This window comes from Oreochromis aureus, linkage group 4, assembly GCF_013358895.1.
Source record: "Oreochromis aureus strain Israel breed Guangdong linkage group 4, ZZ_aureus, whole genome shotgun sequence".
NCBI lineage: Eukaryota > Metazoa > Chordata > Actinopteri > Cichliformes > Cichlidae > Oreochromis > Oreochromis aureus.
In genome coordinates, this window is record NC_052945.1 from 28,140,475 (window position 1) to 28,166,751 (window position 26,277).

Genomic DNA, 26,277 nt, shown 5'->3' on the forward strand with positions numbered 1-26,277 from the left:
GGCGGTTTCTTCCTGTTAAAAGGGAATTTTTCCTTATCAATGTTGCCAAGTGTTTGCCCATAGGGGGTCATTTGATTTTGGGGATTTTCTCCCTAATATTGTAGGGTCTTTACCTTACAATATAAAGTCCCTTTATATTAACTAGTAACTAGAACTGGAGCTTTTAAATCAAATGTTATATGTAACTGGGGACAGCTGTGATCACTCAGTTTATGGCCAGCAAACTCTTACATAAGCTGCCAGAAATGAACAATGAGGCAGAAACAAACTCACTGTTTACATGTCAGAGGATTTTGTCTCTAACTAGCAGCCTGAGTGATGTGGCTGAAACTGACAGTATTGAAGATAATTTAATTGAGCTTTGAGCCTGAACACCTCTGGATCATCATATAACTGCAATAGCACAAAAGGCAGTCATAATAAAATATAAATGTGCAGCCTGGCTGTTACTACAGTAAGAAATTAGCTCCTAGCCTCCATCTAACTACATAGTAACCAGACTTTAATACATATTAGGAGTGTCGAAGCAGGCTAGAAAAAATATGGTTGGCGTAAGCAATGGTCAAGGTACTCTTTGTTTTATCACACTAACAGATTTAAGAAATGTGAATAAGCAGAGTAGCTGCATACTAATGCCTCTGTCTCCTAAGCCCTGTCACTGTAAACAAGGATGGGTGCCCCTCCGCTACTGTGTCTCACCTCTGTCAGTAGTGACAAAACATTTTATTTACGTATGTTAAATTATTTATTAAAGTATTTTATTTGTTTAAATTCTATCAAAATGAACACACAAAATGTAGAATTGGATTGGAGCAGTCCTTTAGAGTTGCAAAAATCAGTACAAGTTTACATGAGGTACAAGTGTGTGTGTGTTATTGTAAATGATGGCTTAATCTTTAATTATCTGCTCCAAATCTCTTGCAGGTCTTTCTTGGGGAAAAAAGGAGTCATGCTGCAGTTTGATTTCTTCCCTGCTCCTCCGTCTGTGACTCTAAAAGGAGGTGAAGAGCTCAGCAGGGGTTTTGTTGGACAGATTACACATAGTGTAGTGTCCAAGCGTAATGCACACATACTTTAGTGCAAATGTTTGAGCACAACATGTGGGTCACTAAAGCTCTTAACTTATGCACTCTCACTCTGTAAGCTGTGAGATAAATACATTACTTTCTAATAGATGAGCCATTATATGGAAACTAAAAGAAATCTTTTTGCAATTTTCCAGTTTTTATTAGCATTTATTATAAATTTATAATGACTTGGATACTTCCAGTGCTTACCTTGGTATAACTGAGGCCTAATTGTAGTCCAATAAACACACTAATCAACTAATGATGATGAAATATACAGTAGTTATACTCTTCAGAGTATATAAAGTAAATAAACAGCATTGACACTTTTCACAGTTTGCAGTGTGCCATAGGTCAGAGTGGTTTTACACAGTGAAATGTCTTATAACACCCCACACAAACTTTTATTAAACACTGCAAACCTTACTTATACTTACTTTGGCTTTTCTATTCAGTCATATTCATCATATACCACACGCCTATCAGTGTCCACTAGGTGTCAGGGAAAAGCAAGATAAAAACACTGTGGGGTCTGTGGGGACACGTGCTCATTGATTTTACTCACAGAGATCACAAATGAGCTGTTCTGTATTCAACAGGTGCACGGCTGATGTTTTAAATGCAGTATAGTGACTGATCACATGCTGGTTTCAGGCAGTTGAACTGCAGCACTTAAAGGTTACCAAAAATTTTTTTTTTTAGTTAAGTAAACTGTGCCGGGCAATCAGAGAACTGTTAGGCATAGCTAAGCCCCACATAAATCCTTTGCAACGATTTTAACTAAAAGCTATTTTTCATATATTTGTGAAAACTGACCCAGGACGCGCTGGAGAGATTATATCTCTCGGCTGGCCTGGGAACGCCTTGGTGTTCCCCCGGATGAGCTGGAGGAGGTGGCTGGGGAGAGGGAGGTCTGGGCTTCTCTGCTTAGGCTGCTGCCCCCGCGACCCGACTTCGGATAAAGCGGATGAGGATGGATGGATGGATGGATGAATGTAATGCAAACAAAAAAATTTTTTCCCATGTCAGCACTGTTGGAGACTGCTAACAAAAACATTAGCCAGGTATTTTGCAAGATTCAAATATCACATATGTCCGTAGAAAGTCTGGACTTGTAACATTCATAAAGCTGAGAGATGTAAGACATGTAAGAAAAGAGGTGTAATCACTGCTGTGCAGTCCAAGCATCAACCTGCAGAATGCCTGACTCACTTCCTCCCAGGTGGGCCTCTATACTTACTTATTTAGGATTTAATGGGTCCTGGGTTTTATGTGGAAGTAATCCTGACGTGGACCAACTGCCCAAACACTGTAACAGACTGAGCACACTTCCTCACAGTGACAGCCCCCGACTACATGAGCAGCCAGAGAAACATGACAAATAATCCAAGGTGTTGACCCAGCCGCCAGACTTCCAAGATCAAAATACAATTAAGAATTCAAGGAACACATTGGAGCCAGATCCACTGAGGACCCACTCCCCAACCATCAGCTCCCAAAGCATCCACTGTCAACATCCTAGTGCTAGACTCCACAGTCCAAGGCGCCTGTGTCCACACCCCAGTGGGGCTTGTACACAGCATTAAGCAGGCGGTTTTGATTTTGTGGCTAATGTGAGCATCTCTGGCTGTTGTTGTCTCATTGTGAACTGTTTACTCTCACATAACTTGTTAAATCTTACTTCCGTAATGAGGTTTGTGTAGCTGGATGCTGTGGAAATGCGGTGTGTACAGAATGGTAACTGTAGTTCAGATGCATGTTTAGATATCCTGCTACTGAGCAACAGGAGACGTTTGAAGTGATTTGCTTTGAAAAACTGTTTTTTACCTGTAACGTTAATGAGCTGGTTTATAGCACGGTTACTGACCGCTGAAGGTTTGAAGTGATATCTGTAGTTGTGTAATTTCGCACTGAAAGAATGCTGTTATTTATTGTGCTACATGGATTGGTACTTGTCTTGGTACTTAAGTGATCCTGTTATCAGTATTTGTAAATAAAGTGCACATTGAAGGTGCAGATAACCAACTCACCTGCTGGTAATCATCTCAGCTGCCTGCTGTTTAAGCTGGTTGTTGAACTGGAACTAGTTAGTGTTACCGGCTCATAATCTGAGGTATTGTATGCATTGGCTTGTGTCATCTCCTCACCTCTTCCTTTTCTCTGCGCGGGAATCCTGAGTGGGTCTCTGAGAGTGGGTTTCTCCTTATGTAGAGATGATTCTGTGGACTTGTAAATACTGGGGCCCTGGAAGCTAGCTAACATTTCTTCTGCCGTCACTACTCCACCGTAAATAAACACACTGAATCCTTCTGGGTTCTGCATCTTGAGTCCAGTCTGTACTTTAGACTATGACAGAATGATCAGGCTCACATGGACTCAGCGGACTCAGATGCTGAGTCGCTCCCTGGATCTACAGGAAGAGAAGCTGAGCACACATCAAAACATGCTCTGTCAAATGCCATTGTGCAAAAGATTGCTGAACTCTAGGATATAATAATAATAATGGATTGCATTTATATAGCGCTTTTCTAGGCAGCCAAAGCGCTTCACAATATGTTTGTTTCTTCTGCGTCTAACCCATCTCACACTATTAATCTTCCACTTGCCACTACCCAGGCACAGCCTTTGCTCGCTCCTTCACCACCGTCGCCTCCCAAACCTTTGGAGAGAGCTGTTCCAAACTGATGTATTTTTTCAGATTTCTTAAGGCAATGTTTCTTGGTTTTTAGACAACAGAGCTGAACCTATTCGTCAGACGGCACAAAAATAACCTTCCTGGTTGAGTTACTGTGGGGATGTGCATTGAGGTGGGCGCAGGCAGTTTTAAAAATGAACCCTAATCTGTCTTAAAAACAATAATATCCACCACCCCGTTACATCTGCTTCAGTAGAGCTTTTAAAACCTATTAGGCAGGAAAAAAACGACCGTGCTGGAGATGAAATGTCACATAGAAGCCAGTAGTCCTCCACAGTTTCACCGACCAGCCACCATTGCCTGGTCTACCAGTCCCAGATGATAATATGTCTGACGTATTTCAACTATGGACTGGAAACCAGTCTAAAAGAGAAGCTACGTTTCAGATGGATGGGGAAGACTGGCAGCCACCTCCACCACTGGCTGCTGATGACATTTTCCCATCAATCCAACCTCCGAGGTGGACCCAGTAAATGAACTAACCACCAAAATTCGCAGACTAGGTGAGATGTAACCAACCATCTTTAAACTGCGGAGAACCAAAATGTGGCCTGAATGAATCAGTTTATTAATAGACCACCTCCCACTATGGACACACATGAGTTGGCCTTGCAGGGCATAGCAGATTTAATAGATAGGCCCTCTACCCCGAATGGTTACACCACAAGTTTGCCTTGCACATCAGAGCTTCGGTTGGCATGTTAGACCAACTGGGTGTTCATGCATCGCACAGTGTGGCTAATTTGGATAGCTTTTTCTCCAAAGACCAGAAAAAGACATAGAAATGCTAAATGGGATACCTAGGCTGATAGTTAATCTGCTAGCTACTTCTACAGCTAATATGCTAATACATGTTCTAATATGATCCATGAGCTAACAGGAAAAGGAAACAGTCAGGAAATGGATTTGAAAATGAGGACTGCATTCACTATTTTAAAGGTCAGAAATAAATCTTTGACTTTTGAACGCATTATTTCTCTTTATTAAATTGAATTTAAAAAAGATTTAGAAAGTCTGTTTAATTTAGAAGTCAGAAGTAGAAGAGAATAGATGGGTTTTTAAAATGTTTTCAATGTTTGAGTTAGTAGTTCTTTGCAAAATCCATCAGATTTAAAGAATTATTGGATTAATTTTGAAATATTTAGTGTTACTTTACTTAAATGATAAATTTAGTAATGTCTTACTAAATAAAATTAACTGAAGTTTAATTCTAGAGGTTTTACTGCATATTTTGTTGCACCATTGGAGCATCAAATTCTTTATTCTAATGTGTCACTCTTCTGGTGCTCCATACAAAGCCAATTCAAATAACCTTCAATATCCACCAGTAAAGTTATACTGTCAGCACATCATTCATGCTTCTACTTAAAGATCAAATCCACTGAGTTTTTGTTTTTTTGAAACCTATGACCTGCAGAGGTCCAGAAATTTGGAATGAACTTTAAAAAAAATAAATCAGTTTTAGGAAATTATACTATATGTATTATGTAAGCTCTACATAGCTTTTCCAGGGCTCCTGTTTATAACTAACACATTGTGACTTTAAATGCTTTTTAAGAGTTTGTGTGAATAAACTTCTAAACTCACTAACAGCCGTTACTATAAATACACTATATACATTCATACTACAGCACTCCGTTTAGATACAGTAAACTAAAACCACCCACACACACACACACACACACACACACACACGATCTGACAACTTTATTTACAGACTTGTTTCATCAGCCATGATAAAACAGTATGTACAATACATACAGACAGAAAACAGTAAAATGTCACACAGACATGAACAAAGGACGCACAATAGAAATGATGGTACAGTAGGGAGAGGAGAGGTATTAGAAGTCCATCTAGAAATTGAAAGTGCTCTGGTTTTCACTGATCTGGAACGCATAGCCATCATTGGTTGCTTCTGGGATGACACTCTGCACGACTTCCTCCTTTAAAAAAAATAAATAAATTATTATTCTTATTAAAGTTAAAAAAGGCACAGAAATGCTCATTTTGGAAATCGGTCTCCAGGACTCTACCCACCTCATCAGAGAAGTATTTCTCAATCAAGTTCAGGGAGGCTTTGTAGACCATCTCATTCTCATGTGACTGCAGCGCCTCAATCTTGTCCAGTCCACCGCATTCCTCGATCATTAGACTCAGCTTGTCGGACTCACCGATTTTATCCCCAGCCTAAGATCAAAACACACCAGTGTTGTCATTTATCATCCGAACAACCAACCAAAAAACCCTCATCGAATCTTGCAAAAAATATAAATAAATATCAACTCACCATGAAAATGTTGGTAATGGCATCCAAGATGACAAGAATAGTTTTGCTGTCCTTGGAGGAGAGGAGATTCAGAAGTGGCTCAATCACATTGGCTTGAACCAGGTAGACCACCTGCTGAACAGTGCCCCCACTGGTGAAGTTTGTAACTGCCCATACAGCCTCTTTCTGAGTTTTGTAGTCTCCCTGTAGACAAAGTTCATAAGGCACATAGACAATTTAATAATAATAAAAAATAAAATAAAAAAAAAAAGTATAAAATATGTACCTTGACATACACACACCAAAACATACCCGTGCGAGCAGCTCAACCATGTATGGAACAAGGCCTGCGTTGATGACTTCCTGTATTTGAGAATCCTTCCCCGCTGTGATGTTAGAGAGAGTCCAGGCAGCTTCCTTCTGAACGTTGGCCTTTTTGTGGCGAAGCAGTGGGGGGAACATGGCCAGGGCTCCAGCATCCAGCACCGCCTGTGTCTGCTCATCTGTCCCAGTCACAATGTTGCCAATGGCGCGGAGTGCAGGAGTCTGAGGAAAGGCGAGAGGAAATACAGTGGGAACACGAGTTGCTGCACCTCAGGGTGACTGGGGGAGAAGTTACACCCTTCTTATCGACATAACAGAAACAAAAGCAACACTTTATACGTACAACCACAGGCAAGACTTCAAAGCCAAGCAGCTTCACCAGGCGAGGGATCAAACCAGTTTGGATCACCACCTCAATGCGGTCGTTGGGGCCATCTGTCAGGTATGAAACAGCCCAACACGTGTCAGCCAGCACCTCCAGGTCATCGTGGTGTAGCAGACGGACGAGAGCGGGTAAAATCTGCTGGATGGCTGTCATAGGAGGGGAGGGGTTCTTATTGCGGCACAGGTTCGACAGTGTCCATGTCACATTTCTCAGGTAGCCAGCCTGCAAAGATTTCAAATATGAGAGAGTGGAGCACAAGGTCAGTTATATTTGAGTTAGGAAACCACCTAGTGGCCAAGGAGGAGAATAAACAATTGAGTCTGATCATGTCAAACTTTTTCCAGATATAAACATGAAGAGAAACAGAATCAAAACTCACACTAAATGCACTGAGGTCAGGGACAGCCAGCAAACTGAGCAGAGGGGCCACAGCTCCATGCTTGATGACCTTGTCTCTAAGAGCTGATCCATCACCTAAAAAGGAGGGGGGAAATATATATATAAAAATGAACAAACTTGACTTTATCACCACTAAAATTTAAAAAACAAATATGAATGTTTTCATATTAATTACCAGCAATATTTCCAAGGGCCCAGATCGCCTGCTCGCTGATGTGCTGGTGGGGGGATGTGACCAGGCTAATAAAGGCAGGAATGGCCCCGCCTGTCACGACAGCGGCCGTCTGCTCGGACGTCCCGGAGGCGATGTTAGTCAGAGCCCAGGATGCTTCGAACTGGATCGGAGGACAGTCCACATATCCCAGGAATGAGACAAACTTGGGGATGAGACCAGCGCTGATCAGCTGGTCAATGGGAGGATGTTTGTCACGAGACAGCAACTTCCTGTATTCAGGACGGTACATAAGAGTTACTGTGCCAGTAGTTATTTAGCCTTTATTTATGGAACAAAAAAGAAAAAAAGGATTTCTCTAATGCACAGTCATTACCGTGCAGCCTGTGTAGCCTGGAGCTGGGACTCAGAATTCCCACTGTTCACTCCTGCGACAATCTCCTCCACCGTCCACTGCCTGAGCCCCTGCACCGGACAAAAGAACATGCAAATTTTAAACTGGATTGTGTGTCGCTATATTTTGACATGTCAGTGGGTTAACAATGAATATCACACTGAACAAACTCCAACCCATACAAAAATCTAACAGAGATGGACAGACCAATCCCAATGGTATTGATACCAACAGCAGTATTGGGATTGACTGATTGACTAGCACGATAAGATTGATACTTAGTTTAAAGGATAGTATGTAACCCACTGAATTTCTAGTTATTTTCGTGGACATGGAAACAAAATTATCAGTATTGATATTGGCAATAGAGGCCCCTGGTATCAGATCAAAATTGGCAGCACTGCACAGCACTAGCACCAAGCTTTTGGGACTAGATCCGTTTTTGCTGTTTACGCAATGCCAGATTGAAGCAAAACAGCAAATGATGGTTTCAGTGCTCACCTGACAGTTCTGGCTTCTTTCTTGTAAAGGAGAAGTGGCCTCCTCAGGCATCGCAGTCACATTTCTCCTCTTGAATATCTGGTCATCTTTCTTGGCCTTGCGCAGCTCTACGTTCACCTCCACCCTCCTGCGTCGAAGCTCCTGCATTTATGTCACATACAACTAAATAAAGTAATCAAGCCTCAAAAGTTCGCCGTTCAGCGGGCAGTTGTGAATAGTACAGATGAAACTCACATTGACATCTTTGCCTTTGTTCTTGAACTGGTTCAGACGCGGGGAGTTCTCAGCCATTTTTAAGTAACAGGGAAAGTCAACAGCGGTGGGGAAAAATAAAAATAGCGTCTAGTCGTGTTTATTCCTGAAAGACATTTAAAAGAAGTCTTTAAGCAAACGGAAGCGCCTCGTGATCGCGCATGAAGACATATGGCGCTACTGCTTGTTTGACTTAAGCTATCGGGCAACCGTTTTACGTAGAAAATACAGTTGGTGCAATAACCGCACGCAGAAAGACAATAACTTCTTTTTCAAAACTTAAGCGTAAAACACTATTAAAAGTCTCAGTAAGGAGTTAACACATGCTCACCTGTTGCTCGAGCAGAAGTTATGACATACCGAAAACGCCGCACAGACCTTTAAATTCCTGCTTTAAAGCCTTCTGATTGGGCTGTTCAAGCTGAAGCATTCTGCCGCCTCTGCTTATTGGGCCGTTTAAAAAAATCACGGTGAGCACAGGAAATGTCGTCACTTAAATATCGCGAGAACTCGGTAGTGGGTGCTACTACATCAGATCTGATTGCGGGTCGGTTTTGTGTCAACTTTGTACATTTCGAGTTGGATATTGGAACGGAAGCACTGCTCCCAGATCTGTGCATATTTGTTCAAGTATCACGGTGCTCTTGCAGGGAAACAACCCCCACAAAATAACTACCTTCCCACGTCTTAACTAACCTTTAATAGAATACATTTAAAAAGTAAGCGTAATAAAATACATTAACAATAAATCTGGAAGTTACATTATGAACCATTGTTTAATAGTTTCTTTGAACTGTTCTTTTTCCAGGATGCAATGATTATATAGCATACATCTTTAATGACTTTAAAAAAGAAGAACTGGGTGAACAAGTTTGGATTTATGTTGGATACGTAATCAATACAGGCTCAAAAGTACACATGCACTCTCTTAAATCTTTTAAAAAGTATTGCTGAATGTTCGACAGCGTTCTTTAACTTGGCCTGCTTCATTAGTGATCATGATTGACTAGAACCGGTAGTTTCTCTTTGCGAGCATTAAAAGGCATAATTTGACAGAATATATACACTGGATTCATCAAAAATGGGAAAGTCAGAGGAACTCTGAAGAATTTTACATTTAAACACATTTGTGGCAGTCTTTAACAACTGCAGGATCCATGATCATGGGTTTAAACAGTTGCACATAAGTTCAGGTTTTATATCGCCGTGGGCTGAGAGGCTGCCGACCAAGAGAGAAGTCCCTGCTCTGAAACGGAAACATTCGAACACAGCTAAAAATTGCTTGTTTGCGATTGAGCTTTTTGACCACAGTGACAAGAGATACGTTTGGAGGGGTAAAGGTGAGGCTTTCAAACCCAAGAACACTGTACCAGCTGCCAGGCATGGTGGTGGTAGCATCGTGCTCTGGGAGACGACCTTCAAATTCTTCAACTTCAGCTCAAATCAATAACCGGCTTAAATTCAGACACACCTGAGTGTTCCAACAGGACAATGATCCCAAACACACATCACAGCTGGTTTTGTAATAAATAGAACAGGCCAATGTTAAGCTTATGGAACGGCCTCCTCAAAACCCCGACCTCAACTCTACTGAAAATTTGTGGACTACACTTTAAAGCTGGAGCTGTCTCAGGAAATCAGCCAAATGAATTAAAAGTCTTCCAAGAAGAGTGGTCAAATATCCAAAACTATGCCAAGGACTTCTTTATGGATAACAAAAGGGTCAGGCTGAGGTGGAACTTGCTAACCAAATAACTGTGGGAATGGGTGTTTACTTTTGACCTTGTATGGATTAGTAAAATCCAAAATCAATTTTTAAAGTCATTTAAGAGACGCTGTACAATCATTCTACCCTTGATAAACAACATTTCAAGGACATCATTACAAGCCCATGAGATCCGTGCCGGTAAGTGAATATATATTCCTGACCACAACTGCATATTGTTTTGAACTGTAACGGTTACTTTTCTGTACAGGAGCTAGCATGAGGTTATATTTATTGGGATTTTCATATAAAATAAAAAGGAAACAATTATAAAAAGATTAACCAATTTTCTGTCAGCTGATCACTCAGTGGATATAGAAACTCAGGTTATGTACAGCATAACCTGAGTTTCTGTCAGTTTTTACATTATGATTTATGTCTGTAAGTTAAGAGACACTAACAAAATCTCTTTTGTGTCAAAATCAGAGGAAAGAAATCGGTGTTTTCCATTTTATTAAGTTTCATATACATCAATATTTCTTCAGTTGTAATACAAAAAAAAGGAAAAGAAAATCAAGTCAAAATCTGATGATTTTTTTGTGTTTTTTGTTTTGTTAAACAAACAGGGCAGGAACCTTCAAATACATCATCCTTCTCAGTCAGTCACTACTGCAAAGCAACTCATTTACAATAGCTTATTACTTTCAGTAGGTTATAGAAGTTTAACCAAGCAGACTATCGATGTCCAGATAATTAGTACTTAAACAATCTTTCATGCCACATCAGACTAAACAATGAGTGGAAATGGGAGAAAAACATTGCTCCACTGTGATATATGAATTTAGACACAAAACTCTACTCATTATGCTGAGTAGAACCTAGCCATTGTTTGACAGTATTCAGTTTCTATTACATTGGACATGATGACCACAGGAATGGCCTGAGGGACTTTTTCTTCTTCTTTTTAAACCAAGTAAGAAAAAAAAAATTAAAAACACTCAGATCAAAAAAAAAGTACATGGAAATATGAGAGCTCGTAAGAGTCTTTTCTCCGAGGTAAACTTTCTTCTGAAATGCCTCAGTTGTTCTCGCTCCTCTGATGAAAGCAGGTCCATAAAAACAGGTCCCTTACAGCTGAAATGAGCAGAGGGCGGCTCTGCCTGGAAAAGAGATCCCGTGAAAGCAGCAAGTGCTGGTTGTCCAGCTTCCCCCCACCACCACTACCACCACCACCACCTCCCGTTGCAGCGGCGAAGAGGAGCAAACCCCAAACACAGGGTGAGGCAGAGTCCATCACAGAGTTACAGTTCAGAAAAGCCATATTCTTGGCAAGTGCATTTTTGTTTCGCGCATGTGCGATGTATCCTAAGAGGCTGCAGAAGACTGAAGCTTGTTGTTATGAGACCTACAGAACGTGAAGAGAGGGGAAAGTTGAGAGCCCTTCGCAAGGTTGTTTATTGCTATAACAGTGATCAGACAAGAGACAAGAGGATGCAAAGGGGTCTGCATGGGATCCTGCAGCCATGTTGGTGTAATTAACTGGGAATGCTTTTTATTAGTGAAGAAATCTTCCACAACTACAAACTGAGGTTACTTTGCTCTAACTCCTCACTCCGTCTAGTACATTTTAGTCTCATAAAATAATACTATCTAAAAATTATTTCATTATTATTTAAAACAGTCAAATACAGGCATATCTTACAAACGCTGTACATGATTTAGAAAAAAAAAAGAAGAAAAGAATAAAGGTATGTACATTCAAGACAACCACCTTAACAGCCAGGACAACAAAAAAAATCAAACTCAAGAAGGGAGGCAGTATACAAAACGTCTTATAAATATCTCTCTATATTAAAATATGCAGCTTTATATCGTTGAGTCAAAATTCCCAATTCAACTCGGGTGTAGAACTGAAATAAATACAAGAATGAGAAACTAAAATGCATTTTCTACTGAACACAACCCTCGTTAGTGTGACTGATTGTTCATAAAGGCCACGACTCCTGATTTGGGATCACAGACTGTATATAAAAGATGGAAGTAGCCACCGTGGCTCACCATTATCAGTTTTGACAGCAACAATGTTGCATTCGATAAGACCTGAGACTGTTGACTGAGAGTGAAAGTCAGTGGCTTGTTTTCTGTAGCCATAAGGAAGAAAGCAGACATAAAGTTGAAGTTGGGGGCTACTTTCGTTTTTTATATACAGTCTATGTTTAGGATGTGAAGACAGCATGCCCTTCAATTACATCATTGACACCTGTCAACATGGCTGCCATTGTGTTGTCACTGAAAACCGTGATCACAACGGGTTCCTGAAAACTTCTGGTGTTTTGTGTGTGTTCTTGTGCCTTTTTATTCTTTTTGTTTTGCTTTCATATCATTATTACTAGAGACCCCAGCATCCAGTCCAGACGCCAGCTAGACTGGCCCACTTAAGAATCTGACAATCTGTAAGAAAGAAGAAAATGGGATGGCATAAATCAAAAAGGCATGCAGCAAAAGTGAACAGACACAAATGCAAGATGATACACAATACAAGATGTAAACATGGCACTCAGGTTTGCCAAGACACTGGATGTAATGGCCTAAAGTCTGTCAGCTCTCTTGGGTTTTTAGTACTGCCAAGCAACTACAACATACAAGTAAAGCACAAGTAAAACATCATCACTACACACATGCTAGTGCTATAAAACAAAAGAAGAAAAGAAACTGTGATGGAAAGCCAGAAATGCACACATTAAAGGGGACCTATTAAAAGTCCACTATAGTAGCTTTGACACTTCAAAGTATTCCTTATTTCTTATTTCAGCCCTGCTCTGTCCCTTTAAGCCAAAACTCTGCTGATTGGCTGCCCCTTGTAACAGCAGTGGGTGGGACTTCTATACCTGTAAAGAGGACTCTCACTGACATCAGGCAGAGCCAAGACTGCGGCAACAGATTACCTGCTCATTATTTTAAATGTTACCCATGTTTAATATGAGCATATATACACCACAGCCGATATACTGGTATTGGCATTTATAACAGCTGAGAAATGGCAAAAAAAAAAAAAAAAAAAAAAAAAAAAAAACCCATAAAAATAATAAAATAAAAAAGCTGAGGGAGAAAAAAACTCCCTAAAAACCCGGCAACCATGTTATGAGTGTTAATGTTGCGTGGTTTGTCCACCAGAGGGCACTGCCCTGTTGGCAATACAGATTAGAAACATGACAAACACAACCAGCTGATCCAACCTTAGCAAGAACTCATAACTACAAAAAACGAATGTTAGGAAATCTGTTCGTTTCATGCTAAATATTGGCCAGAATATCAGATTTTTTTTAAATCAACAAATATCGGTACTAGTCTTAACAATCCTATATAGGCTCTAAGCATAAACCATTACATAACAGTATCGAAAATAGGTCCCCTTTAAGGAAGAAACAAATGAAATGGCAGAATTACTGAAAAAGCCAGTCAGGCCAGTCGAGTGTTTACAGCAAACAGACGAGCATGGAGGAGAGAAACTTGTAGGCCGAGTCTGCGGCACCAGCAGCACTTAAACTCACCTGCTCGCTTTGAAACCTTTTAGCTTCTGTACAAAGAAGGCCTCGAGCGTCTCTGCGCACTGATAGAAGGGCGTGTCGTTGGGGTTGTAGTAGCGGCAGTTGTCAAAGATTTTGGTCACGTCTGCCACAAACTCTGTGAGCTTGTGATAATGTCGCTTTTGCAAACGGGTTTCCATTGTGGAAAAGTCTGCGAGGACGGAAAAGCAGGACACGTCGCTTACATCACAAAAAAAATACATACATTTACATAATTTTTATCACATAATCAGTCTATGCAAACTCGACAGAGAGGCACAAACAGCAAACAAATTCTGTGACCGGAGGAGAAACTAAATAATTATAAGTTAAAACAAAATACTCCAGTACGTGGTGAATTCACACTTCAGTAAATACTTTAAAAGCATTGTCTTTTTTTAAAATGACCTTTTGTGACAGTCTTACCCATTGGCTCCTTGATCACACGATAATAATCAGGCGCGTCATGCGGATCCACCGGCTCCAGGAAAGGCCATGCCATTTTATGAGACTGGGAAGGAAAAAAAAAATAAATTCAGGAAATGATGCCAGTTTTGTTACTGCAACTACTTTAGGCATAAAATAAAACTTCACTTTCAACATCCCTTGACTACACAAACAAACACACACATAAATAGCATCAAAGCACTTGAATGTAAAGACAAAGCAAGTCTTTTATCGTGTCTTGTTGCCATGTTTTAATCTCAAAATCCATCGTTTTCACTCACTTTTTCTACAGTTGATAGATTTTACGGTTTCACCCAGCCATCTGCATTTTCTGAACTATAAAAGACCTAAATGGAGATCGACTCAAAACATCCCCAGCTCCCATTTTCCTTTTTCTTTTCAAGCCAAAGGAACAATCAAATAGGTCTGATTTTAGAGTTTACATCAGATTTCTACTTGACGACTATAATGGTTAAAAATGATGATCCATAATTATGAATTATGCAATATTATTGTAATACCATGCAAATATTTCATAGGAATTTAAAACAAAATGAACAAACTCCAGTAACATTTTAACCTAATCCAATAAGTTTATCCTCTAGGATTCATTTCTATAAAAGTCACACCAATGCTTCCCAGAGGAAAGACCCAAACTCAGACTGAGGGCAGGACAAGCTCATGTATTCCTAGTGCTGACCCCAACACACCGGTAAATAAACAGCTTGTGTGGGAAATAAGGAAACAGCTGAAAGTAACTCTCAGTGACCTCTCTCAGCCCACACTTTGGAAATCATCTTGTTACTGTTAATATAAAAAAATGACACTCAGTCTTGAATTCTAAAACTTTCATACCTGTAATGAGCGTAATATTCTTTTCAACCCCTCGTAGTCTTTGTCAGTGAGAGGCGTGAGGACCGTCATGGCGTCTTCTGTCGACTGGCACTGCGGGCACACGTACACGTCGATGTGATTGGCTTCGCTCTGCAGGATGCCCACACAGCGGCCGTGGTACCAGTTCTGGCAGCGATCACAGCCTATGTAAAACCTGTGGGTGAGCGACGCACACATCCCGGTTAGCACACTGAAGGAAGACTCCACACGAATATGCAAACAAAGGAAACGTCTGACACAGACTGAAAAACAAAAGCGGTGCTATAGTTAGAGGGAAGCAGACAATGCTAATGTAAAGCCATCCATATGGTGACTTACTGCGATTCATCGTATGGTGTCCGGCAGATGCAGTACAGCTCCTCATTACTTCCTCCCTCCTGCCCGCGTTTACAGTCGTTACACACAAAGTCCTCTAACTTCTTGGCCTCCTTCTCCGTGATGCCAACGCAGGCGCCGTGAAACCAGTTGGAGCACAGGTCACACCCGATATAAAACCTGAGAGAAATCAGGTGATTTAATGACAGCAGAGTGCCTCACAGTCAAATTACAATGACTTATTACAAGCCCATCCCCTCCCCTCAAGAGAGCTTACTTTGACTCGTCATAGGGCGTTTTACAGATACAGTACAATTTGGTGTCCTTCTTGTGATCCTTTGAGGTAGAAGACAGCTTCTTCTTCTTCTTCTTGTGTTTTGAAGAGTTGGAATCTCTGTCCTTGTCTTTGTCCCTATCTCTGTCCTTGTCCCGGTCCCTATCCCGATGTCTGTCCCGTTCTCGCTCTCTCTCCCTCTCCCTCTCCCGGTCTCTGTCTTTATCTCTGTCTTTGTGTCGCTCCCTCTCCTTGTCTTTGTCCTTTTCCCTGTCCCGCTTCTTACTCTTGTCGTGATGCCTCTCCCTCTCCCTGTTTCTGTCTTTGTCTCTCTCGTCTTCTCTTTTCCGCTTGTGGGACGATGAAGGTGAGGTCACTGTGCGCGTGCTGTGAGAGGAATGTGTGGAGTGAGAGAGTTGGGAGGAGTGGGAAGCCTGGGAAGAGGCAGCCTTGACTGTTGCTGCAGCAGCCTGGGCAATAGCAGCTCGAGCTTTCTCTTTCTCTCTCTGCAGCCTGGCTATGTCCCGCTTCAGCTCCTCCTGAGAGGGAGACAGCACATGTAAGGAATAATAGTAAACAAGAATATTCCCACTCTCTCTCTGTCTATAGACAGAAAAATACATTTGAGAAGGCTGGAGGTGTGCTCACCTGCACTTGCAGCTGCAGCTCTTTGTCCAACAGGGCCCTCTTTTTGAGGATTTCGGCCTTGAGATGTTCTTTGTGCTTGTACAGGAGCGCGGTGAGCTTGGTGGCATTCTGCTTGGAGCGTTTCTGCTCCACCACCTCTTCCTTCTTTCTTTTCTTAGCTGCCTGCTTCTCATCCTTCTCAATCTTATCGAGGATGAATTTCATCACCTGGTTGCAGACGATCATCCTGAAGAGAGAAAAGAGCACGTTAGTCGCTGGTTCATCGACGTCATCGGTTTTAAACTGTTTTAACCGACTTGAGGTCCTGAACCTTTGGTTCTCCTCTCGCTCAGCAGCAGCCAGGGTCTTCCTCTGTTTCAGCTGTTCTGCTGTAGCATTCTGCTTCACTACCGCCTGACATAAAAAAAACAAAAAAAAAAACCCCAAGTTATTTTAACATATGTTTGATTGTAAGACAGTGTCAGGTCTAAAACAGGTCTTTATATAACTAAGGTTTGCACACAGATATAAATTTTGTGAGAAATCACAATTTTTTTTTTTTTTTTTTTAATCTTCTTTTGACTCATACCTGCTTTTGGATGCCGTCTCCAGGGCTGATCGCCTGTGCGTTCTGCTCCTTCTGTTCCCTTTTAGCCTCCTGGTGTTTCTTCTTCTTTGGTGTTTGCTGTAGCTGCTGTTGTTGAACTTGCTGCTGTTGTTGTTGTTGTTGCTGCTGCTGCTGCTGTTGCATCCTTTGAAGCTGCTCCTGGACGCTTGCCGGTGCCTGTATGGTTACCATATTCTGGATCTGGTGGGCTTGAATCTGTCCCCCGGTTTGCTGGATCTGGATCGGAAGCTGCAGTTTGATCTGCTGAGGAACTGTGCCACCCTGCTGCTGCGCCTGGATCTGGGCTTGGATCTGGGCTGCAACGTGGGGCGGCAGAGCTGACAGCAGCTGCACGGGCTGCTGGAGACCTGGAACTGTGATGAGCTGATGCCTGATTGGAGACTGGACCTGAATCTGAGGCTGTGTTTGAACTTGAGTTTGGTTCTGAGGTTGGAACTGGACTTGGAGCTTTGCTTGGACTTGGGGCTGGGCTTGGACCTGAAGTTGTTGCGGGACTTGAGTTGGTTGCGATGACTGGACTTGAAACTGGGGCTGGGTTTGGACTTGAGTTTGAACTTGTGACTGAATATGGACCTGGGGCTGCTGAGAGGCCTGAGTTTGAATCTGGCTTTGTTGCTGGAACTGAACCTGAACCTGTGGGTGGAGTTGGGTTTGGATCTGAGGCTGCTGTTGAAGCTGACTTTGGGCCTGAGACTGAACCTGAGGCTGGGGCTGAACCTGGGGTTGCGGTTGGATCTGAGGCTGTTGCTGAGCCTGAGGTTGGGTTTGCGGCTGCGTTTGGAATGAAGCTTGTACCTGGTGGTGGTACTGAGGTTGGACCCTCGGTTGGATCTGGGCCTGGTTTGAAGCCTGAACATGAGGCAAGGTTTTTGTTTGGGATTGAAACTGCACCTGAGGTTGAATCTGAGCATGAGGGGGTACTTGCCCTTGGGGTGGCTGCTGAGTTTGTGGTTGGATCTGTGCTCGTGGCTGAAACTGAACTCTGACCTGGGGGTGACTTTGAGGTTGTGCTTGGAGATGCGCTTGAGCCTGAATGTGTGGCAACTGTTGGACTTGGCCACGAGGCTGAACCTGAACCTGTGCACGGATTTGGCCTTGAAACTGGGGTTGAAGCTGAGTGTGGGTTTGGGGCTGAAGCTGAGGCTGAGCGGGTCTCATGGTGGTCACGACAGAGGAAACCGGCAATCCTGTCATATGAACCTGCACTGCTGAGACCGGCATTTGTGCCACCTGCTGCACGGACACGACGACCGGGTGCTGGACTTGTGCTTGAGACTGAGGAGTCAGGGATGCCTGAGGCAGCGGAGTAACGGGGGAGTGAGTGGCGATCGGAGCAGGGGTGGAGGCGGGTACAGCAGCCAGAGCGGGTGGCTGAACAGCATCTGCTGCCTGTAGAGCTGGCTGAACTGGAGTCTGCGCTTGAGGCGAGGTGGGAGTCCATCCTGAAGGCTGAGCTGCCCTCTGCTCTGTCAAAGCTACAACGAGACAGAGAAGCAAACAGAAAATTTTAAAGTCAACTAACACAAAACCATTCTAAGGTCTACTACAACAGGACAGTGCTGATGATGGTGGGCACTTTACCTGGCACTGAAGGTGTTGTTGAGGTGGCAGTAACTGGTGTGACAACAGCGTTTGCCACAGCAGCATGGAGGGGGACAGGACCTGTGGCTTGGATTTGAGTAAGAGCTCTGGCAGGGGACGGGACAGCGATCTGCGTGGACATGACGGCTATGACAGGAGCAGAGACGGGTGCGAGGGCCGGGGTGGGAGCTTGGACAGGTGAAGGAAGAGAGGCAGAAATGGGCACCGGAACAGAGTTAGGACCAGCTGCTGCAACACCAGCAACCTGGGGGAGCAGGGGATCAGCAGCATGCACCTGAACTGGGGTGGAGGATAACCCTGGGGCAGAACTGAAGGCGTGTGTCTGGACTTGGGATCTGGGGGCAGCTTGTCCTGGTGGTGAGCCTGCAGTTTGGGTTTGTGTAGGTAGAGAACTGGGTGCGAGGCTGGAGACGAGGGTCTGGACGACAGGTTGGAGGTCAGCTTGTGATGATGCTGAGGTCAAAATCTGTTTCTGAGTCATAGGCAGGCCCGCATTTGGTGCTGGGAGGGCTGGAACCGATATTGCCAGCTGGGGCTGTGCAACAGCTGAGGCTGGTGTGGAGGGCAACATCTGTGTGGAGGAGTGGGTTGCAACTTGTGGCAAAGCAGCCATGGGAGTGGATATTTGCGAGAGTGCAGGGACGGGTGACGGGGTAGCGGCTGAAAGGTGCATTTGAGATGCAGCCTGGACGACGGCTTGTGGGGAAGTGGGCACGGGGGCTGCGACTTGGGTTTGCATGGGGACTGGAGCTGGAGCGGGGGCTAAACTTGGCATCTGTGTTGGGCCTGCGACATGCGATGGGGCAGGCAAAGGGGCCGTCATTTGGGTTTGAGCTAAGGATGAGGGAGTCGTCTGGACTTGTGCAGAGGCTCTGGGTTGAAGAGGAGTTGACATTTGGGTTTGGGGGGTCTGGACTGCGGTGGGTTTGGCAGGGGTAGCAGGAGCGGGTGCTGAAGTTGGAGCTGAAGATGATGGTGGAATTGGAGTGAAGAGGAAGCGCTGGACCTGGCCATTGGGCATAGCTGCCTGCATTAGTTGTTGACCGGGGCCGGGGATGACTGTTACACCCTGTGGGATGATCTGCAGCTGTCCCTGGGTCTGGCCTTGACCCTGGATCACCACCGTCAGACCTGGGTTCCCTCCCTGTGGAGTTGCATGCAAAAGGATTTATTTATTTATTTATTTTTTTTCAAAGTAAGAATTATAAGATTAAGATATTATAAACTAGAGAGAAAGTGTAAGGGAAACCTGTGCACTCTGTGTAAGCTGCATGAGCTGTGCCATAGTGAGTTTAACTTGACCCTGCTGCGGTCTTTGTGTCTGGGGAGGAGCTGCGGGAGACTGTCCAGGAGCTGTGGAGGCAGCACACGGTGATGGCGCAGGACCTGCAGCCCTCTGACCCAAAGCTGCCTGCACAGGTGTAGAACCAGGCACAGCTGCAGGCTGGCCACGGCCCATCGGAGCCACAGCCTGATGAACCTGACCTGGAAGGGATCAAGATTTATTATTTGTATTGAAATGTTACGGATGGTAACCTGAGAATAAAAAAAAAAAATGGCATTCAGACACAAACCTGGCTGAGCAGCTGAACTTCTGACCCCTGCTGTGCCCACAGAGGTAGACGGAGTGAGTGGCTGATTCACTGCGGTACTGGGCTGCGTTTGGCCTCCTGCTGTGGTGACCTAGAAAAACAAACCCAAGGGTGAAAACATCAGTAATCATGCTTAGTATCTTTAGTTAATAAGTGAAAAATGCAGGGTGAAGGACAAAAGACCTGTTGCTGGGTGGTTGAGGTGGAGGTTGTGGCTCTGAGGTTGATGTTGCCAGTTGTAGGATGTAGTGTGCTGTATGTCCTAAGGTTCGCAGGAGGCCCAGAGGGGAATATACCCAGGACCTTTTGCTGCACTACACCTGCTGACAGGAACATTTATGTTAAAAGGGAAAAAGCAGAAATGTGCTAGGAACATAGATACAGGTAAACATAACAGAAGGGAAAAGCATGCACTGAGTATGTGTGTCTGAAAGTCTTCCTCACTCAGTTAACTAGATTACAGTAGTTTATACACACAAGTCAAAGACCAGAAATGCTTTAAAAACTGTTGTACAAAACAGTGATCAGCTTTTAGCCACAGAACCTTCGGAATACAAAGAACACACACACAAAGATAATGTGGCATTATCTAAGCTCAGCATCAATACTTCAACGCCAGTCTGACATTTTCACATAATACTTCACCATCCAGTTTTTTGGGCACATATGCCAAAAACCGGCAGGAATGGATGTCATTCTCGTGCTCCCTACCTCCTTGAGTAGTGGGCATGTTCAGGGTGACAATCTTGCTGTTAGCGGGCAGTGGCAGTTTGGCGGCGAGGACCTGGCCAGCCACAGTCACTGGGCTACCAGCGATCTGGAAGGCTTGCTCTGAGGTGGTGATGCTACCAGCCACAGTGGAGGCTGCAAGACACACCACGCCACCTGTGGTCACGGGTAACCCAACAAGGACCACCACAACAGCCAGTCTACGGCTGTGGTGTCCACTGTTGGGAGTCAATGTAAGGAGGCTGATGTTTTGAATATTTTGGTATTGGGTATATTGGTTTAGAGTCTAATGACACACGGTATTGCATGAATGCTGCAAAGGATATACAGAATTGAGAATTTTTGCAGGATTCAAAGTGGACACCACGAACCACAAAATTCTGTTGGCATGCGAATCGTACTCATAATGAAAACGCTGAAGTCGTGCAGATGATGTATTTTTTATGGATGTCAATATTACTTAAATAGATAAAACATAAAAGGGTAAAAACTGAAGAAATCTTATGACACCCTCCTCTGTTCCCTCCATCTTACAGATGATGAGGATGATGATGAGTGAAAAGCAAGATGACTAAACCTCTCCTCATCTTCCACCTGCTCACCTGAGCTGTTATTAGCCTGACCCTGCTTGACCCAGGAAGCAAACGACTGATGGAAGTTCTTGTCTTGCTGGAACGGGACTGGAGAGCTCAGTTTGGAGGCCAACACCATCTTGGTTCCTGAAGTTATTTGACTTGTCTTCTGGCCCACCGATACTGGGGTACCGGGAGTGCCGGCTGAGGTGGTGGTGCACGTTGTCGTGGTCGTTGTGGCAGTTGTGGTCGGTCTCTGCTGCTCGAGACGTTTCTGAAAGAAATGCGTCCAACCATTTAAATGTTCTGCTGGTGCGCCGCTTTACCCAGAGCCAGAATCTTACACCCGTGTAACTGCAGTGCGCAGAGTTTCTACCTGCTGGGCTGCCAGTCTGGCCTGCTTCAGCTGGTTCTCTAAATGGGCCTTGACCTCCTCCGCTGTCTTCAGACTACTGCCGGTCTTGGAGGGATCTCCGCCCTGTGACTTCTCCCTCTCCAACCTGTGGCACCAAAAAGAAGGTAAAGTATTCACTAACACAGTGACGCTATGAAGAAACATACAGAGGCGACACTGAGGGAGTTGCTCACCTCTCTGCAAAGGCTCTGATCTCCCACAGCTCCAGTTCCTCCTCAGGCACCCACGTTTCCACAGCAACAGGACCAGTCGGTTTAGTGGGTTCCTGCTTCTTAGGCCTCAGAGCACTTGAGCGCAGGCCTTTCCTCTGTGGAGTGGGAGTTTCTGCTCACGAAAAGTCAGAAAGCAACAATTAATTATGCTTAGAAAAGCTTGTCAAAGATCCTACATCATGCCCAAACAGACTTTCGTTTTCTACCTTTGGGAGTGTCTCTGTTTCCGAGGGGGCAGATGATCTTCCTGATGCAGTATTCAGAGCGGATGCCATAGGGCCCCACGTCTCTTCGTTTTATAATCTCCGTTGTGGTGATGTCTGTCTCCGTTGTTTCTTTGGTGAAAGATCAAACACATTGTCACATTTTCATATTTTAAATAAAACACACAGCAGAAAACCGTACATAACATGTGCTCAGAATTTTCTAACCTTTTCGCGTTGTCCCTACAGCAGCAGAGGGCTTAACGGCCATGTCGTCCCACCTCAGGCAGGCCCACAGCAGCCTCAGCATTAGACTGACCCCTGCCAGCGACCTCACAGTCTGAAGACGGTACCTGAACAGTCACCAAAGCTGTTAGTTAGTAAATCTTCCAACACTAAATCAGTTTATATTAAACTTTTATTCAGCTGCTCGCTTATTCACTGGGGGTCACCACAGTGGCTGAAACTCCACTACTACTACAGCCAACTGTGAGACAAGAGCCTGTCATTAAAGAAGCAGCTAAATTATTTAAGGGATTGACTCAACAGCAACCTGGCTATTGCAATGATATCATACTGTAGCATACTGTAGATCAAGAATTTAATTTCAAGAAAAGGTTAAATGTGTTACGGACCTCCACGTGATTCCAAAGGTGGGTCGAGGTGAAGGGTATGGCCATATATCTGGAGCAGGCTTGGCATTGTAGTTGAAGATGGGAACTTCTCTGAAGCCTGCCTTCCTCGCCAGTCTCTTAAGGTCATCGTTCGGCAGGACAAAGATGCTCTTCTTGCTGCTCTTGGTGACAAATTTGCGGTAAGACGGCAGGGCTGTGCCCGAGCGGGCCTTCTTAGTTTTGGAGAACCTTAGAAGGCTGACTCTATTTTTGGTGGAGTACTCTTTACTTATTGTCATGGAGCTGGGTGAACCAGAGGCGACCGTTTTGGTGTCAGCAGCTGGAAGTTTCGTCTTCTGGGAAACTGGCGTTCCAGAGCTGGGCTGGGTGGCGGAGCTGAAAACGGCAACGGAGGAAACTGCGCTACTTCCCACGGGCACATCGGGCTTGCTGGTGCTGCTGGGCGTGTCTGGTGTCAGGGAGTTCTGAGACGCTTTCGTGGCGACGTCACTGGTGGCAGAGGACTTCAAACCTTCACCACTACAGCAATTATCTGTAATTTTATTATTCTGGCAAGAAGGGCTTGAAGACTGAAGGGTAGCAGGCACTGCCTCCTTGGTATCCATGGCCACATCCTCACTCTTACTAACGGAGTCTCCTTTCTCTCCAACATGATTCTCTAATTTTGGGACTTTCATAGGAGGGGAGTGACATATATCGGATACATCGTTTTGCGAGAGGTTTCCATTCATCAGGGACTTGACGGGCTCTTTGACGTCACCTTGATCTCGGGTTTCTGGGTTTGAGTGCACGGGTTCTGTGACCATAGTGTTCCCATTCACCTGTACTGGACTGGTCTTGTTTTGGGTTACCTCCATGCTCTCTGTGTCACTCTGTTCACAGTCTTTCTCAACTTCCTCATAGGCACGTTTCTTAGAATTCTCAGACTTCTGTGTTTTTTCACTGTTTTCTAATGTCTCTGTTATACAGTTGTTTTTATTGTTAAGGCCAGGGTTAGTTAAGGGTCCTCCATTCACCTCTTTATGGGCACAAGCCTCCCCACTGTTTCCGTGCACAGAATTTACCTCCGCCTGTTTACCTTTGTCAGGTCCTGCTAACTCCTCTGATTTGACCTCCAGGCCGTCCGTCTTTGCATTTATGTGCTCCTGATCAAAGTCGAGCTTTTTAACCACGGCATCTTTCACTTGTAGGCTCTCGTCCTTCTCTTCTACTTTAACGCACGGGGTCGTAGCTGGCTGCTGTCTGGTTGATCCTTCAGTCTTAATAACGGGAGCAGGTTTTGCAGCAGCCGTTTTGGACAACAGGGCTGCCTGTCTTAACTTCTCGAGTCTCTGCTTCTCCTCCAAGGTGAACTGCTTCACCCGGCGCTCCAGGAGCCCATCCAGCTTGGAAGGCTTTACTTTCTTCTTATAAACTGTGCGCAGCTGGAAGCCCTCGCTGACGTTCACGACGTCAGAGAAGAGTCTCGATGTTGCAGGTTCCTCCTTCTTGGGTTGCTCGAGTTTCTGGGTTGGCTCGTCCTGTTCAGGATGTGCAGTAGGTGAGGAAGGGCCTTTGCCATCAGGATTATCTATGACAAAGAACAGCAGGGGTTAGTGGATGATGGAGATGCACACTCATGGACAGCATAGAGGCAAAAAAAAAAAAAATTCTTAAATTAAATTTACCCTGCTTGGTGTTTGAAGAAGCCTCTGTTTTCTCATCTTCTCTTTTTGCTTCAGAATTTTTTCCCTGCGCCTCTTCTGCAGGCTTTTCCTCCTCTGTGGAGTTCTCAGATTTATGGTCCTCCTCGGACGAGGCCCTTTGAGACGACTCCGTGACGGATGCTTGTTCTTTGCCCTCGTTGGCTTTGTTTTGAACTGTCTCCGTTTCTGTTGGCATTTTCTGCTTATTTGTACAGTCTGCTGCATTTTCTTTCCTCATTTTAGCTGCTAAAGAAGACAGCAAAAATTGTTTATGCACCCAAAGCATCAGCCGCAGGAGAACATATCAAGTATCACCATTAAGAAATTAAGCTACTTCATCTCTTACCTTCCAGTTCTTTGCGGTAGTTTACGTTTGTGTTTCCCGGGAGCCTTGGAACAAAACGGGCCACACGTGTCCTGCTGACCCAGCACCACCCGCCATACCCTGTCACTCTGTACTCCTCCCCCTTCTGCTTCCACACCTTGTTTGGAAAAAATTATGAGGAGGTAAAAAAGTAGTTTTTATACGAGGTAGTTTACACATTAACACAGTGAAGAGTTAAGATGCTGCCGTTTGTACCTGGTGTTTGATGGGGATGGTGTACTTCACCCATGTGGCCTGCTGCAGTGTTTCCTCATCCTCCAGTTTTTTCTCTCGTTTTTTCACCTTCTCCTTCTCTTCCCGCTCCATGGAGGTCATACGATGTAGCCTGTATTAAAAAAACATGAGCAAAGACATAAAGCACAAGGACTGTATTGGAAACAGGAAAGTCATCACCAAGTCTGTCAGTCGTGCACTCCAAAAAGGAAAAAGTGAAAATATCCCAGGTGCAGTGACTCACAAATAGGGATGGGTACCGGTATCCGGTGCCATTCTGACATAAACGGTAGTAACCAGATCGAAAAGCAGCGCACATTTCGGTGCTTTATTTCGGTGCTTTTTTTTTCCTGAGATGTCATACACTTTGGATTCTAGCCAATCATTTTACCTTTGCAAGCGTAGTAGGCGGGCCCAGGTACGTACGTTCTTTTAGAGCAGAGCTACAGATTAAAAATGCCCAGGGCGAAGCGGTCAAAGTCTGGCTGTACTTCACAGCAAAAGATGCAAACTCAGCAGCCTGCAACAAGTGCTTTAAGCCCCACGCCCCCGGTACCGCGAGCAAAAAGGAGATCACGTTTAATCGGTTATAACACGGGGTGAGAAATATAAGTCCAGACATGTGTGGTATCCACAGAAACCTCTGAATCTCAGTTAAATTGTCATATAAACCATTTCTACAACCACCAAACTCAACGAAAACAAGCCATGATTAAACGAGCAGTTATGTAAATGCACACAAGTCCGCTAAACAAACAAAACCGAACAAGAAATTCTCCAGACTTCATGTAACCGTCTAAAGAAAAGCTGGTTATCTTCCAGAGCTATCACCAATTTCAAACACCAAGTTTCACCACACTCTGACCAAAATTCACTGAATGAGCCGCAAAAGAAGACCACAAAAACCACACAGCGGCGCAAATGCGCTAAGACAGAAATTGGCTTACCGTCCGGATTTCCTCCGTTATTTTCGCCGGTAGCCGGTAGCCACGTGATTATCAGCAGTTACCACGCCTACCTAGCTGCATCAGAGCCGTTTTCCGTCAACAACCTCCATTTTAGACCCACCTATAGACACGTGACTGGACAGACGTCACATGCAGTAAATTTGGGCCCACGT

At 44.2% G+C, this 26,277-nt stretch overlaps 2 protein-coding genes across 6 annotated transcripts in view; both read right to left on the reverse strand.

The window, feature by feature from the left end:
- Nucleotides 1-5,454: 5,454 nt before the first annotated feature.
- On the reverse strand, nucleotides 5,455-8,919 carry kpna2 (karyopherin alpha 2 (RAG cohort 1, importin alpha 1)). Its single transcript, XM_031748647.2, has 11 exons — nucleotides 8,790-8,919; nucleotides 8,441-8,564; nucleotides 8,207-8,347; nucleotides 7,688-7,776; nucleotides 7,315-7,583; nucleotides 7,120-7,214; nucleotides 6,699-6,962; nucleotides 6,344-6,577; nucleotides 6,053-6,235; nucleotides 5,803-5,952; nucleotides 5,455-5,708 (listed from the first exon to the last, which is right to left on the reverse strand). The coding sequence occupies exons 2-11, from the start codon at nucleotides 8,495-8,497 to the stop codon at nucleotides 5,619-5,621; spliced, it is 1,572 nt and encodes a 523-aa protein (XP_031604507.2). The 5' UTR covers nucleotides 8,498-8,564; nucleotides 8,790-8,919; the 3' UTR covers nucleotides 5,455-5,618.
- Nucleotides 8,920-10,659: 1,740 nt separating this feature from the next.
- bptf (bromodomain PHD finger transcription factor) overlaps nucleotides 10,660-26,277 on the reverse strand; it is a 29,647-nt gene continuing 14,029 nt past the window's right edge. For 2 of the 5 annotated variants that reach the window (XM_039610956.1, XM_039610952.1), the window contains 22 exons: nucleotides 25,140-25,269; nucleotides 24,906-25,041; nucleotides 24,542-24,805; nucleotides 22,875-24,444; nucleotides 22,468-22,592; nucleotides 22,243-22,371; nucleotides 21,998-22,148; nucleotides 21,786-21,909; nucleotides 21,440-21,683; nucleotides 20,292-20,431; nucleotides 20,091-20,199; nucleotides 19,766-20,001; nucleotides 18,496-19,660; nucleotides 16,876-18,389; nucleotides 16,618-16,700; nucleotides 16,308-16,533; nucleotides 15,663-16,198; nucleotides 15,389-15,565; nucleotides 15,032-15,224; nucleotides 14,156-14,240; nucleotides 13,715-13,901; nucleotides 10,660-11,568 (listed from right to left, as the gene is read on the reverse strand). In XM_039610956.1, coding sequence (XP_039466890.1) covers nucleotides 11,529-11,568; nucleotides 13,715-13,901; nucleotides 14,156-14,240; nucleotides 15,032-15,224; nucleotides 15,389-15,565; nucleotides 15,663-16,198; nucleotides 16,308-16,533; nucleotides 16,618-16,700; nucleotides 16,876-18,389; nucleotides 18,496-19,660; nucleotides 19,766-20,001; nucleotides 20,091-20,199; nucleotides 20,292-20,431; nucleotides 21,440-21,683; nucleotides 21,786-21,909; nucleotides 21,998-22,148; nucleotides 22,243-22,371; nucleotides 22,468-22,592; nucleotides 22,875-24,444; nucleotides 24,542-24,805; nucleotides 24,906-25,041; nucleotides 25,140-25,269 — 7,564 coding nt within the window. In that variant the 3' untranslated portion in view covers nucleotides 10,660-11,528. Of the gene's footprint in view, nucleotides 12,615-13,714; nucleotides 13,902-14,155; nucleotides 14,241-15,031; nucleotides 15,225-15,388; nucleotides 15,566-15,662; nucleotides 16,199-16,307; nucleotides 16,534-16,617; nucleotides 16,701-16,875; nucleotides 18,390-18,495; nucleotides 19,661-19,765; nucleotides 20,002-20,090; nucleotides 20,200-20,291; nucleotides 20,432-21,439; nucleotides 21,684-21,785; nucleotides 21,910-21,997; nucleotides 22,149-22,242; nucleotides 22,372-22,467; nucleotides 22,593-22,874; nucleotides 24,445-24,541; nucleotides 24,806-24,905; nucleotides 25,042-25,139; nucleotides 25,270-26,277 lie in introns of all 5 variants that reach the window. The other 3 variants (XM_039610954.1, XM_039610953.1, XM_039610955.1) reach the window with 3 other exon arrangements.